General features: G+C 41.9%; 1 protein-coding gene across 1 annotated transcript in view; it reads left to right on the forward strand.

The window, feature by feature from the left end:
- Positions 1-1,724: 1,724 nt before the first annotated feature.
- The window catches only part of timm50 (translocase of inner mitochondrial membrane 50 homolog (S. cerevisiae)), a 30,727-nt gene continuing 17,909 nt past the window's right edge, over positions 1,725-14,542 (forward strand). The window contains 5 exon segments of the mRNA XM_018687149.2: positions 1,725-2,006; positions 3,560-3,577; positions 3,579-3,717; positions 5,423-5,454; positions 11,769-11,790. Coding sequence (XP_018542665.1) covers positions 1,794-2,006; positions 3,560-3,577; positions 3,579-3,717; positions 5,423-5,454; positions 11,769-11,790 — 424 coding nt within the window. The 5' untranslated portion in view covers positions 1,725-1,793.

Consider the following 14,542-nt stretch of genomic DNA (forward strand, 5'->3'; position numbering starts at 1 on the left):
ATACAAGAAAAAAATGTGTAATTATAATATGTGATGGACTTAAATGGACCTCCAGGCAACGTGATAAATGAACATGTCAGTGTGTATACAGACTAGAGGAATAACATCAAGCCACAGAGCCCTAAATGATAATAATTCTGTTTTATAGATGGACATTTGCAGCCAGAGCTACAGTTGTCCAACAAGTATAAATATATATCTTCCCCCCTCAGTGTAGCCTCAGAACAAGCCAGAGAAAAATGGCTGAGGACGCTGTGGAGGATCCAACAACTTCAGTGACCCATTCTACAAAAGGTGGACAAGTTTTACTGTTAATTTAAGTTTTTACCCATTTCCCCAGTAGTGTTTAATGAGATTTAATAACAGTTACCCTGATAAGACCGGTAACCTCGCTTTGTTGTACAGGCCTCAACATCAGCTCCACAGCTGCTGTACAGGCCGAATGTAGACCCAGCATGCAGCAGCTTTTGGTCACATTGTGATCATTTATATTCACATTTATTCAAACATCAAAAATGACTGACATGTGAACGACAATGCTAAAGCTTCAGTGCTGTTTGTTGTGTTTGGTTTATGTCAGGGCCCTAATATGAATTAATCATCAAAAAGTCTGCAGGTTTTCATTCAGTTCCCAGATCTGCAGCCAGATATGACAGGGTGATGAAGTGAGCTGAGCTGAGCTGAAGTTTAGATTTTGAGTGTTCAGAACGAGAATGAGAACAAAAACACCAGAGGGAAACAAAGTAAAGACGTCCAACAATGACAGAAACAGACTGATGCGGCTCCAACAGAAATTAAAACAGTTTCGTATTCAAATAAAATAAAGTGAGATTTCAGTTTGGGATGGCAGATTCATGGTCCTGATCTTCTACAGCTGTTCCACCCGCCACGTCACTACTAAGAGGAAATATTCTGCAATGGCTCCATCTAGTGGTCTAAAACTGGACATACACCAAAACTCTAATATAATATAGTTCTGGGCCTGTTTTTCTCGGTTAATCTTGATGTTCCAATGCACAAACATATTTTACACCACAGCGTTCTGGAGTTCTTCCCTTTTCAGTTTCAACACCACAATGCCCCCGTGTGCAAATCCAGTTCCAAATAGTTTCCAGGTTTGATCTGACCTAAACCCCATCCAGCACCTGCTGCGCTGAGCTGGATTGTCAGACAGCATTTGAGCCCACCTTTCCAGTGTATCTTTCCAATATTGGACTCAGGGACAGTTTGGCTTGGCACAGATATTAGGCTCTTGTTCAGTTCTTTCTGCATGACATGGAGCTGCACAGAGATTTATTATGATTTGTCAAACAGGCCACACCAACAATAACTGTGGAGACAGTTATAGAAAAACAGTATGGAATAAATAAAGAAAAACTAATAGATAATATTTTTCTGTAAAAAGTAAAAAGAGTCTGTTCTGGTGTAAATGTTAATTTATGTTCAGTTTTTTATTTACATTTCCTGTATTAATGTTTAAAATTATTATTTTTCTGTTTTGAAGATAATTTTATTTAAGTAATTATTTAATACAGGTGATATAACTGAACAGACTTTGGGCAGTTTGCCATCAACCGTCATGGCAGTTTGTGTCGCAATCGAAGGTCAGACTCATTCTGGCTTCTGATTGGACCAAAAACTCCACGTCCCGCCCTCCTCCCCCTCCACGTGGCCTGTGACTGCTCTGACTGCGCCCCCCGCCTGCCACTCAAACCAGGCCCAGCCAATCGGACGCCTTTGTCCTTTTGACTCGCGTCACACACGTTCGCCGGCAGCTAGTGCTACTTTCCAAGATGTCGGCTACGTCTGTGTTCCCCATGTGTGTGCGAGCGAGCCGGGGCCTCCTGAGGCTCAGGAGCGGGATGGCGGGTGCCTCCTGCCCGGCCGTGGTTGACATCGTGCGGACGCTCTCCACGGACAAGCCGCCGGCCGGTGCGAGCGGCGCGACGGGCGGGCTGGCTCAGGCTATCCTCCAGGAGAGGCTCCAGCAGCAGCAGCAGAGTCAGGTGAGGCAGCTAGCCTGCGGAGGTGCGCTCGATATTTGTTATAGGCGTACAGCGATTTTGATGCGGACTGCGGGATGTGGGTTCGAATGAGGAAACCCCGCCCATACGGGTTGCGCGTGGAACTCAAATCGATGCCACTTCTCTTGACATTTCCAACCTCTGGCTGGGCTGAAAGCTAGCTTACATCTAAATATTTACCCGGCAACATAAGAGTGACGAACTGATTTTAATGTTTGTTGTGTGTCAGTTTTGTTTGGTCAAACGTCAGCGTGTGAATTGTTAGATTTCAGCCCCACAGCCCCTCTTGTTCCCCGCAGTCTGCTGAATGAATGGACCTGAGATTAGCGCAGCTAGCAGGTTAGCTTGCTAATGTTAGCATGCGTTTTTACAGGGACTGGCGGGTTATCTGTCTCTGTATCGCCTCTAGGAGACACGGCAGTTTGGCAGCCATGGCCCGAGCCCAGTCTGGTCGCTTTTCTGACAAACTAGCTTAATAATAATAATAATAATAATAATAATGTTTTCCTTCTCTGGCCAGATTTGACAGTTAGCCTGTAGCTAGCATCAGATCGTACAGTGGTAACCTGTGCCTCACCCCCTCGGCTTCCTGTAATGTTGTGGATCATGTATCAGTGAACTAACTGCGTGTGGTTGTTTTATCTGTAGGAGCTGTTGGATAAATAGCGTTGACAGCCAAGGTTTGTTTGGTTTGAAGGTCAGAACAGACAGCCCTCCCCTCCTCCCCTCTCCTCCCCCCTAGTTCAGCTCAACCTTCCCCGAAACCCAGATTTGCAGCAGACACCAAATGTGACTGACATGCTGCTTTTTAAGGTAAATTACACTTGAATTTCCTCCACATTAAAACAAAAATAACATCAGATACATGTGGCCTAATAACATAACTTTACAAGCAATAAAAATATTTAGTATCATGGTTCAAACACCAAAACCAAGCAGCATGTTAAAGTTTTACCCATCCAAGAGCTTTAAATGAAGAAAAAACCAGTTCATTCTCTCATTTCATTTGTTCTCAAATGACTGGACGTTTTCTGTGGACAAGAGGAAGGAAGAAATGGAGGAAATTACAATCTGTTTTTTAAAAAAGAAGCAGGAAGAGAAGCAAATTTTCATCTTTTTACCCACCGATAGGTTAAAATGAGAGTGTTAGCTGGAGAATATTGGAATAAGTTGGCTGTAGTATTTCACGTTTTGTATTTATAATCATTTATTTTCCTCTTGGAAATATGTGTAATATCATATTAGCTATATATTTTGAATTTTGTAACATAACGATAAAGATGTTTTTAGTTTAGTATCTGCGCTGAAGAAAAAACAGACATTTTGTGATTACAGACAGACAATAATTTTGCCCTTGGGGAACTTTAAAAGATGTGTATATGTGTTTACATTTCATAGAAACAAGGGTAAACAGATTAATCTGATTTGTTTGTGTATGTTCTCCTGACAGTCTCCTCTTCTTCTCTGTCATTATTCACATTAACGACCGTCAAAATGAAATTTAAATAAAGATTTTGTTGTGTTTTTTCATTCAGGGCCAGCCTCCTCCTGATCGGAAAGGAGGGCGAGAGGGAGGGAGAACAGACGGAGGACAAGAAGCAGAAGGAAAACACCGCCTACGCTAAGAAGATGGTGCTACGGTTGGCGGGACTCATGGGGCTGGGCGGCGCCGTCGGCATGGTTTACATATTCGGTGAGTGAGAGACTCGGACGCTGTGTTTTTATTTGATCGTTCGCTGCAGTCATCAGGCTGAATCACAGCAACTTCCTGTCTTAAGAGTACGATGTAACCCAGCTTTTATGTCTGTTACTATGGCAACAACCTGTTAGATTTCTAACAAAGAATGGCACAAAAACAACTGAACTTTCAGACAAATGAGATAAAAGTGTTGGGAACGTCTGTAGAGAAAGAGAGCGGGCTAAGATGGCCGACACAGGAGAGCAGGGAGAGCGCCGTGTGACCGCAGCTGAACGACAGCCAATCAGGAAGCAGTCTGAAGAGTCTGAAGACGGAAGCATGATTTGTTTCCTCTGATGTCGTGAGAGTCCAGACTCTGGTCGTCTGAGGTGAATCACAACAAAAACTGTGAAATCTGTCGTCATGTGTTCGGTCTTTAACGATCGTTTAGTGTGAGGCAGGCTTAGGAACTGTGCACCTGGTTACCGTGGTTACCAAACAGGTAGGAGAGGATCTGCAGGTTGGGAAGTTTCTGTGAGTTGTCTCTGTAAAAACACACTGCTTTAAGACAGACGCCCTCTCTCCACCCTCTCCATCAGTGAGGGGGGGTTGTAAACATTGGGTGTGATTGGTTCAGAGGGGCAGCCCTCAGAGGGGTGGAGCTAGCAGCTGTCAGTCAGAGCTGAGCAGCCTGACCTCAGACAGGACTGAGACTGAGGCTGAGCGACTTCAGGCTTTTGAGCGACTGAACTTTTTATTTCTGATGGACGGCGCAGACACAAGACGGATTTACCTTTTCATTTTCTTCTGGAAAAGCAGGCGTTCATTTTTCCTCATCCTCTCATCCAGCTGTCATGGAATATTTCTCTCACATGTTTGGAATACTGAATGGATAATTTGGGATTTAGTCACGTCTGTGCTGTGTGGACTAATCTTTGGACCTGCTCTGGGAAAATATGCTTTTATGTTTTTTACATTTACACACTTTTTTGTCTTGGTTTCCCAGCAGATAGGTTTGTGAAATACTGTTTATTTTTTTCCTGTTGCCTCAAGATTTGAGTGACTTTTTTGCAGGTGGAGGCTCTTACTGTACAAATACTGATAAAACCTGAACATAGAAAGGCTGGAAATAATATTTAAAACATTTAAAATGTTCTGCATGTCGTATTCTTAGGGAAAAACATAGAAAAACAGCTGCTGTCTCTTTAAAAAGTGATGTATCTTTCATTTTGTTTGCAGCTCTTTCTGTTAATAGTAGAACTCTTTCTTGCACATTGAAAAAAAAGAAATGCCAGTTGCAAGTTCTCAAAAAGCTCAGTATCACGTCTTTAAATGTCCAGTTTTGTCTGAGCAACAGAAAAACCCAAAGACATTCAGATGATATTGATAAAGCACATTTTCTAGAAGCTGGAACCAGCCAACATATTATTATCTGTTGTTGTCAGATTGATCCAGTTGTCAGTTTATTAGGTACACCCAGCTGAAACTGATGCTTCTTCTTAATGTTTAAGGTGTTTAGTTTTTGATGAAACTGCTTCAGTTTTGGAGGACGTTGTGTGTTGACAGGTGTTCCTATTATTTTGTCCACAGGTTAAACACACCTCTTTTTCAAACTGCAGGGGCTAGGGTGTTCCTAATAAACTGACTGAGCGTGTCCAGTTGTTCTGCGCACAAATATCAAACCTCGAACTTCACGCTCTTGTTTTTGTTTCTTTTCCAGGCACCAACTCGGTGGATGAACAAGGAAACACGGTGAGTTTTTACCGCCACACACACACACAGACACAGGTCACATGACTCCTCCAGGTGTGGTCCTGCACACATTACCTGTTGGGAAACCTTGTGTCCACACACAGTGAAGACACATTTACTCGTCCATTCAGGCTCAAATGGGACACTCAGGTTCAGCGTGCGAAGCCGCGTCGGCACACTTTAGCGCTCTGCTGCTAACTGCAGCCGCCATTTTTCTTTTTGATGCCTCCTTTTGTTGTCAGGATATCCTCCTCCTTCTTCCTGTTGTGCAGGATGCTAAAGGGCACACTTCACAGGAGTGTGCGACCTGTGTCCGTCTGACGGAGGTGTAAACGGGCGCTTCAGACGGACCCAGGTGTCGGTATGGGAAAGGAAAGGAAGGAAGCACACTTATCTCACCTTCAGCCTCCTCCTCCTTTTGTTCGCGGCGGCACACTCGACAGGTAGCCGAGATATCGCTGTTCGTCTGAGCTGCGAGTTTGGGAAAGTCAGGGACATCAAAGACGTCAATTATCCCACCTCACCATCACTTCCAGTCCTCTTAAGTCCCTCCGAGTCATTACCAGTTTGATCCCACATCTCTTAACAGCTCAGCTTCGAGGTCAGAATAACAGCACAGAGTATTTTGAGCATCAGTAAACATGTATGATAAGTTAAAATAATAAAAACGAGTTTAACTAAACCTGCAGCTCAGCAAGTTCAGAGCAGAAATAACTGAATTCTTCTCTAAAAACAAAACAAAACAAAAAACACTTAGAAATAAAATAAAATTAAGCGTAAACCTGCAGCTCAGTTGATCATAAATGGAAAAGATAGACCCGAGTTTTTAACTGTATTTTATAAGTAGGTTAGTATTCCTTCAGAGTCAGTGGTTCAGGAGGTTTTTACCAGGAGCTGAATTCTCCTCACAGGTCTCCTCCTCTCCAAAACAAACAGACCAGGTGATTAAAACAGGTAAAAACACTGAATAAAGCAGGTTCAAGCTAAAAATCAGTGTTTCTTTGTGGCGCTCTTGGCGCCAGATGACTAAAACTCCTTCATCTAGTTAAAGCTCACAGAGATAAGGTGATAAAAAGAGTATTATAGCGTTAAATATTCTGTCTTGAAGTCTCAGGTCTCTCGGCTCTCAGACAGGATCTGCTGTCGGAGGTGTTGGTCTGGGAAGACGAGCCACTTCAAAGAAAGAGGGCACACTTCTCTCACATTAGGGTCCTTTTGTTGAACGCTGACATCTCAGGATGGCTTCCTGCTAAGTGGCCTTTGTCGCTGTGACTTTGAAGCCGTCAGCGTGGGAAAGTCGAGTCTTTACTCAGCCTCAGACTCTTGAAAATCAGTGTCTTGGTCATCTTAAACACCAGAAGAAATGATCATTTATCAGGGTTGCAGAGATGGGAGTCACATTGGTCAATGCATTTTTGTTTCCGCCATCTTTCCCCACGTTTTGGGGCCAAATGAAAGCAGCTGTGACGAGGTGTGGACGTGGGAATGGTGGCGTCTTTTGTTCCTCTGCTTGGTTCACTTCCTTACAGCCAGGGAGGTTCCTTCACCTCCTTCAAAGAGCACACTTATCTCACCTGGACATCCTGTCCAGCTCCCTGTCAGACGACACACTCCTTGCCATCTTGTGCCGGCCGTCCGGCACACTTATCTCACCTCCGTCATCTTCAGAGGAAACAGGACTTGTGGCGTGTGCCGCTGCTGTCTGGGGAATGGAGTTTACTTCAAAGAAAGTTTGTGTGTGGTCTCAGGTGTGTTGTCCAGCTTCTGCTTTGGTAATAAAGATTATTTCCTTGATTGATTGAGTCTATAAATCATCCAAACGCAGTATCACAGTCTCGAAAATTTTCCTGTCCAACAAACCGTTCAAAACACAAAAATATTCAGTTTACTACTATTAAAAGATGGAAAAAAAACAGCAAAGTTTCACAATAGAAACATGTTTTTGGACATTTTTGCTGCAAGAACATGACTCAGATGATTAAACAATAATTTAATTAGTTGCTGATTAATTTTCTGTCAATAGATTAATCAACTTTTAATAATTTTAGCTCTTGTTGAGCATCAGAGAATTATTCAGAAACTATTTTTAGACATACTTTTGAGCTAACGTTACTGTTTAAAAGATAACCAGAGATTTAGTGATAATGATGAATTTAGGGGGGTTTACTCTTTGTCAAAGTTGTTGTTTATGTTTATCATTTCTTTGGACCAAAACAAGATTAATCTGTTGTGAATCTTTAATTTCAGCACCATCTACCTACAGTTCAGAGGTCACGGTGGTTTTTAATCATCAAATTCAGGTGAAGCTCAGTGACTTTCCTGGTTTGAATGAATGAATGAATGAATAGTGTTTATTTCAGTTATATGCATTTTAAAAAACAATTTCCCACAAATTTGACAGTAATACATAACCGAAAAAGGAATATATCTATAAATACACCTATACTCTCTAAAAAATAAGCCAGAATATCAGATCTACATGGAGCCGAGGAGGGGACATGGAGGAAAAGGTTGGGGGAAAAAAAGTACTTTAGCAAAATCTTGAGAAACTTTTTTCACAAAAGTTTCTTGATATCTCACAAAAATACATCTTTCAAGACTTTGAGAAACTTTTGTGAAATCTCAAGAAACTTTTGGTAGATCTTGTGAAACTGGTGAAACCAAGAGATTTGGATAATTTTCTTTTAATATAGTCTAACAAAGTTTATGGTCTAAAAGTTCTCTGTGCTTTTAAACTTTGTGAAGATGCGGGAACGAAGACCTGTCCCTCCACCCGACCCCCGGTCACACATTATAAACTCTTTGGCTGTATCCTGTCTAGCCAACAGTCACTTCAAAGCTGAGGCACACTTCTCCCTCCCCTCTCCTCCCCTGTCTCCCCCCTCAGAGGGTCCATATCCCAGCTGTCAGAGGTGAAACTATGGGAAGAAACTCTTCAAAGGACACACTTCTCCTCAACTTTACATCTTAATGTGCCCAGACTTTTTATTGTGAGGTGAAGGGACGGGAATGAGGACACACTTCTCTCACTAAAGAATCAGCAGAACCTTGACATGAATTAGATTTTTACAATTACTTGATTATTTCATCAAACATTCTGCAGCTTTAAATGCTTTAAATCTCTTTTACAGTTATGTAAGACAAAAAAAAGACGTTCTCCCACTTGAGAAGCTAGAACTGTTCATTTTTGTTTAGTAGATGCAAGGTGGTAGATTCTTTATCTGTTGATGGTCATTGCTGGAGACTGCACACTTATCTCACCCCTCCTTAGTGGACTTGACGTTTGTCAGTTCTGGACAGTTTTCCTCTTCAGCTTGTGGCAGCCTCTGATCTGCTGATGTTGTATTTTGCGGTTCGGTAGTGTTCGTCTGGTGTCTTTACGGGGCCAGAAATCAGAGCCATCCATCCATTTTCTTTCTCTTATCTGGTTGCGTTAGCTAATCAGAGTTTTCCAGACGTCTCTCTTTCCATCAACATTTCTAGCTCCTCCTGGGGGATCCTTAGGTGTTCCCAGACCAGATCTGGGTCTAACCTTGGGTCTTCTCCCAGTTGGATGTGCCCAGAAAACCATCACCCAGGAGGCATCCTTATGGAACTTAGCTGGCTTCTTCTGACACAAAGGAGCATTGACTCCTTCGACCTTATGTCTCATGGTGCGTTCCAGTTGTATTCAGAAGTCAGAATTTCTGAGTTCCTACTTTTAAGTTTCAACTGGAATGCTCTCTGAAGTTAGATTTCCAACTCGGAGAGTCTAAGTAACCCTGACATCAGAATTCAAGATGATACTGAAGAGCAAAAACAGTAAAGGCTTTCCTACGAGCGTCCATGTTTTTCTGACTTCTCAACTGGAACACCGTTAAATCAGAGGTGACCTCACTCCTAGTTCGGACCTCTGACCTCTGATGTAAATGGAACGCACCATCAGGCCGAGTCTGGACACCTTATGGACGGTCAAGCTCATTTTAACAATTTGTATCCGAGACCGCAAAGTCAGGACTTGTGCCTTTGTGGAGAAAATGATCTACAATTTAACTCTGAAAGACATACGGAGCATCTACCTCCTCAAACAGGGAACAAAGATGGTCTTCAGCTGTTTTTGACTGTATTTTTAGATATTAACTCATAAAGTCTTAATCCAGAAACAAGATTAATGTGAAGAATGTTTTCGGCATCAGTCTGATCGTCCGACTGCTTGCATTTCTTGACCTGTCCAAGATCTGTTTATTATTTTAATGACATATTCTAGATGTATCAGTGCAGGAAACACTGGTCAAAACAATCAAAACAAACCCCAAGCTGTAATAAATTGGAATTATTCTTCAACGTTTCTGAAGAGGACAGAGATTGACAGCAACAAAGGCTTCTCAGTTCGTTCGTGATTTTCCGACACCAAATATCAGTATATTTGTAAAAAAAAAAACAAGCTCCCTATACGTATTTGCTCATATTGACCTTTCAGTGACTTTACCTCAGTGTCAGTACCTCATAACTCCACTTGGTGTTGCTGATCAGACAGATTTTAGACTCTAGAGGTCTATTTGTCTTTTTCACCGACAGATAACGTCCCATATCTTCGATCGGAATCGCCTGTATCGCTTTGTATTTTATCTCTTGGCCTCTCACTGTGGGAACCTGTTCCCTTCCTGCTCTCCCAGGCTGCAGCCCTGCAGTCGTACTGAGGTGTCGATGGGGTTTTAACAGCCTGTTTCACACCTCCGTCCACACTGCCCCACACGTCAATTCACCGTCGTCTGTTAGCATCTGGTCGCCTCTAACGACCTCTTTTCACCGCTCTGTCGAATCTCATGAGAAAAGGGTTCATATAGAGAGTTAGAGTCACTGATGGCACAAACACTACGACTGTAAACATTTGTGTACAGGTTGATTTTAGGAGGTTTAGTGAAGTTTTCTGATGAAAAATGAATCAATTGAAGAGATTTTGCAGACAGACCTTTTGTCTTTTTGGCATTTTCAATCATATTTTCTTACATTTAGAGCTGAAAAAAAAACTTTGAAAAGAGGAAATTTATTGCTTTTCTTTTTCATAGGTCATTGTACTGAATACTTGGGAGATTTTAGTTGACGATGTCAGCTTTTTAATAGTTCATGAACTAAGCGATTAATCAAATAAAAAACAGACCAATTAATAAAAAAATGAAAAGAATCGTGCCGACTGTTGCTAATTTTGTTTAGTCAAGTTTTCTGACTGAAAAATTAGATGGAAATATCTTTCGTCTTTCCGTCTTTTTGGCATTTTCAGTCATTCCCTTGTCCAGATGTTCTCACATTTAAAGCTAAAAGAAGCAGTTGATTAGTTGATGGACAGAAAAAGTCAGAGTAAACTGAATATTTTGAGCTTTTCGTTGGATAGAACAAGACTTCTGAAGATGTCACCTTTTTAATATGTCATGTAGTAAATGATTAATTGAAGAGCAAATGGACAGATCACTCAATAATAAAAATAATAGACATTTAGACATGGACAAGGGTCAGAGGTCACAGTGGTCTGTCTGTGGATCTCTGTGGTTTAGGTTTTGCTGATATAGTATATTACACAGTTTGGCCACCAGGTGGAGTCCTACACCACAGCTCCAACTCCTCCACTGCTCTGTCTCCTTCTCACTTTATCTTCCCCATCTTTTCATCCTTGGTTTCTCCTCCTCCTCTCATCTTTTCCTTCCTTCCCTCTTGATTTCTCTTCTTCCAGTCAACCTTCGTATTTTCCCTTCCTCATTTCTCCTACTCTTTTTATTTATCTGCTTTTTCTTTCTCGGTCTACTTTTCCTTTTTCCTCACCTTCCTCTTCTCCTTCCCCTGAATCTTTTCCTCCTTTTCTTGTTCTTCTTCTTTGTTTAGTTAAAAGTTTGATTCCTAACTCTCGTCCTTTTCCTTTCTTCACCTTCCTTTTCCTTGTCCTCCTCTCACATTTTCCTTTTTCTCCTCTGTGTACCTCTCCAATTTCTTAAATTAATTCCAAATTTTCTTTTTCTATTTTCTGCTCTTCCTTCTCCTCCTCTCATAGCTTTTCCTTGCCTCTATAAACACAAATACAGCCTCACTGATCTCGGTTAATAACCCTCAGGGCGCCACACGCCGCCCTCCAGCCTGCGTCTGATTGGTCATCAGAGGGAAACCTGCGTCTGTTTAACCACCAACAGTAAAAACAATTGATCTGATTCACAGCGTCGTGTCATCGCTGCAAACATGACATGTTTACTGTCAACACCATGCACTGATAGATTGATGTGACTGATTGTCAGTTGTTTGCTGTAGAGATTTGAATCTTAATTTTAATCCTTTTCTCTCTCCGACAGATTCCAGATGAGTTCGACAGAGGTGAGTGTGAACACACTTTAATTACTGATGCTGTGTGTTTGTGTTTTCACAACAACAACAACACTGACCTGAATGAAATCAAATCTGATTTAGGATGTTAAGTATCAGGTCGTGTCCGTCTGGATTGTTTCAACGTTGCGCTTTGTTGATCTTTCATCGTCCAGTAATATGAGCAGAGAGAGATTCTTTCTTTCTTCAGCTTCTTTCTCTGTTTTAGTGTTAAAGAGAAAATGAATCGACACTTTTAGATCTGATTAATTGTCAAAGGCATTTATCAAGTTAAAAAAACAAACTCCAGTGTGAGGATTTGCTGTTTGTCTTCATTTTAGTTTTGGACTCTGGAGCTGCAGATATAATCTCTTACAGACGTGTAGTCGGTCTTTATTATGCTCCTTCTAGTTTTCTTGGAGGATGCATGTGCAACAAATTGTTTCGCACATGGACGTCCACACTGAGCCTCACATACCTTCTTAGATGAAGAAATACATACACTGCATGGATCCTTGTGTACTCACGGCTGCAGAAGTACAATGCTGCAGAACGCAAATATTATGCAGTGAAGAAGCGATGTAATGTTTTTCAGAGGGAGGTCGGTTTTTCTGAGCTTAGACACTGCAAATAAAGAGCATAATCTTGGTTAAAACAACCAGATTTAATGCAGATGTTTTCATTTTACAGTTTGAATGGGGCTTTTTTTGGTCGTCACGGGAAATTAGTTTATTTTATTCAATATTTCTGTCTTTTGGTTGTTCAACTAAAGAATTGATTAAAGTTTTAAAATTTGTATTAGTTTGCACATATTTCTGCTTCTGGACAAAACAAAATGTTTATGTTTGTATATGATAAAGTTTGAATAAATTGCCCTAAATTTCCAGTTAATTCCTAGAATTTCCAGTTAATTCCAGTATATTCCAGGTAATATTGAATACTTCCAATATCACTCATCTCAACTTCCCATGGAAAGTTGGAAAGTTTCCAGAAATACAATGAGCTCCAGCACTGATTCGTATCTTTATAATGAGTTCAGATGCAGACTAATGTAGTGATTGACTGCTGCGATTAGATTCTCCTTTTAAACGAGTTTTGATCTCCTTCTGCCAATAATTACTTCATCAATAACTCTCTCCCTCCCCCGAGGTTCAGTCTGTGTCTCCTCCTGAGTCCTGAGTCCTGAGTCCGTCCCTCCATCAATCACCAAACCACTCCCCAGGGTCCACTTTGTCCTCATCTGACTACAAACCTCCATCTCTTCATCCCTCCCTCTCTGTCTGTAACTTTATTGCCATCTCTCTGTGTCTTTTCATCTTCCTCTCTGTCTCTATCTGTCCATCCATCTGTCTTTACCTTTGTCCTGGTTCCTTCCCCACCTTTCCACTTGTTAACTTGTGAAGCTAATGTGCTAATGCTAATGTAAGTTTGGTTAGGCCCAGAGGATGGAGTTGGTGGTTTGCTGTGTAGATGAACAGACTGGGGGTGGATTGATCAATGGATGGATGGATTGATTGATGAACAGAAGGAGGGATATGTGTGTGCAGGCAGGACTGGTCCTCTGAGACACAGAGGTATTGACAAAGGGATTAATGGTATCAGCAGGCAATCAGAATTCATTTAAGCGAGGAGTTCTGTCCCGGCAGATCGACCCGATGTACAGCAGCTGTCAGGCTCCCTTCTTTCATTCTTTAGACAAGTATTTCTCCCACTACAACACCTCCGAGAGAGGCTGTCTGAAAACGTGCAGCGTTATCCCCACATTTAAAGGTGCTATTTACGTTTTTGCTATCGCTACATAGCTAGCTGTTAGCATTAACAGGTGTTAGCTTACCAAGAGCTTCAGCCGTCATTGGGTTTATAAGAGAAGAGGTTAGAAAACGTTCTAAGAGCAGTGCTACTTCTTCAGGGCAGCCTGGAGGCTGTCGGAAAGTGATGATATGGCTAGCTGGTTAGCTAGCTAGTTTTGAAAAGAGCTGTGTGAATGAAGTTTGTGTGTGGTTGTGACATCATCATATAACTATTACATCATCACCTATTGATTTTCCTGAAAGGTGATAAATGATATTGAATCATTAGCCGCTAACTTATACATGGCCCCCCCCCGCTCATTTCCCATCAGCCACCCTTTACAGAATAATGAGGGCCAATCATGACCTCAGGGACCTCTTAGGGACCAGAGGGGGGGTCAAATCGTCCCTGATGAGCTTAGGCTCGGGGTAAAAGTTCATGATTCCTCGGGGAGGAGAGATACCTCCTTCATTCCTCTCCTCCTTCTCCTCCTCCTCCTCTGGGAGCAGCAGAAGGTGAGCGGAGGGATGGAGGGATGAATGGACGTATAAACGGGTCTCGTGGCATGTGTGCGCGTGATGCAGGGGAGCGTCGGATACCATGGCAACCAGGAAATGTGACATCTCATGTACACATGAAACACAAAGCGCTGTGCGTGTTCCTTACTAGCTTTTTCTCAGCTTTCAACCGGATGAAAACGCACTGATTTGTCTTTTTGCATCGGTAGATTTTGTCCTAAAGTTGCATTCTACCGCAGCATGTAGCGCCTCGTCCGCGTCATGTCTGGTATCTTTGTAAAGCTCCGTCTCTCCTGCACGATGTTATCAGGTCTAAACATGGTGAAAAAAATAACAATAGAGAGGTGGATTCATGCTAAACACAACACTTGCTGCGTCACATATATATATATATAGAACATTTTATTCCTAGGATCATGGTGAAAATAGTTTTTTTTATGGCTGTTGACAGTATT

Source organism: Lates calcarifer, linkage group LG21, assembly GCF_001640805.2.
Source record: "Lates calcarifer isolate ASB-BC8 linkage group LG21, TLL_Latcal_v3, whole genome shotgun sequence".
Lineage (NCBI taxonomy): Eukaryota > Metazoa > Chordata > Actinopteri > Centropomidae > Lates > Lates calcarifer.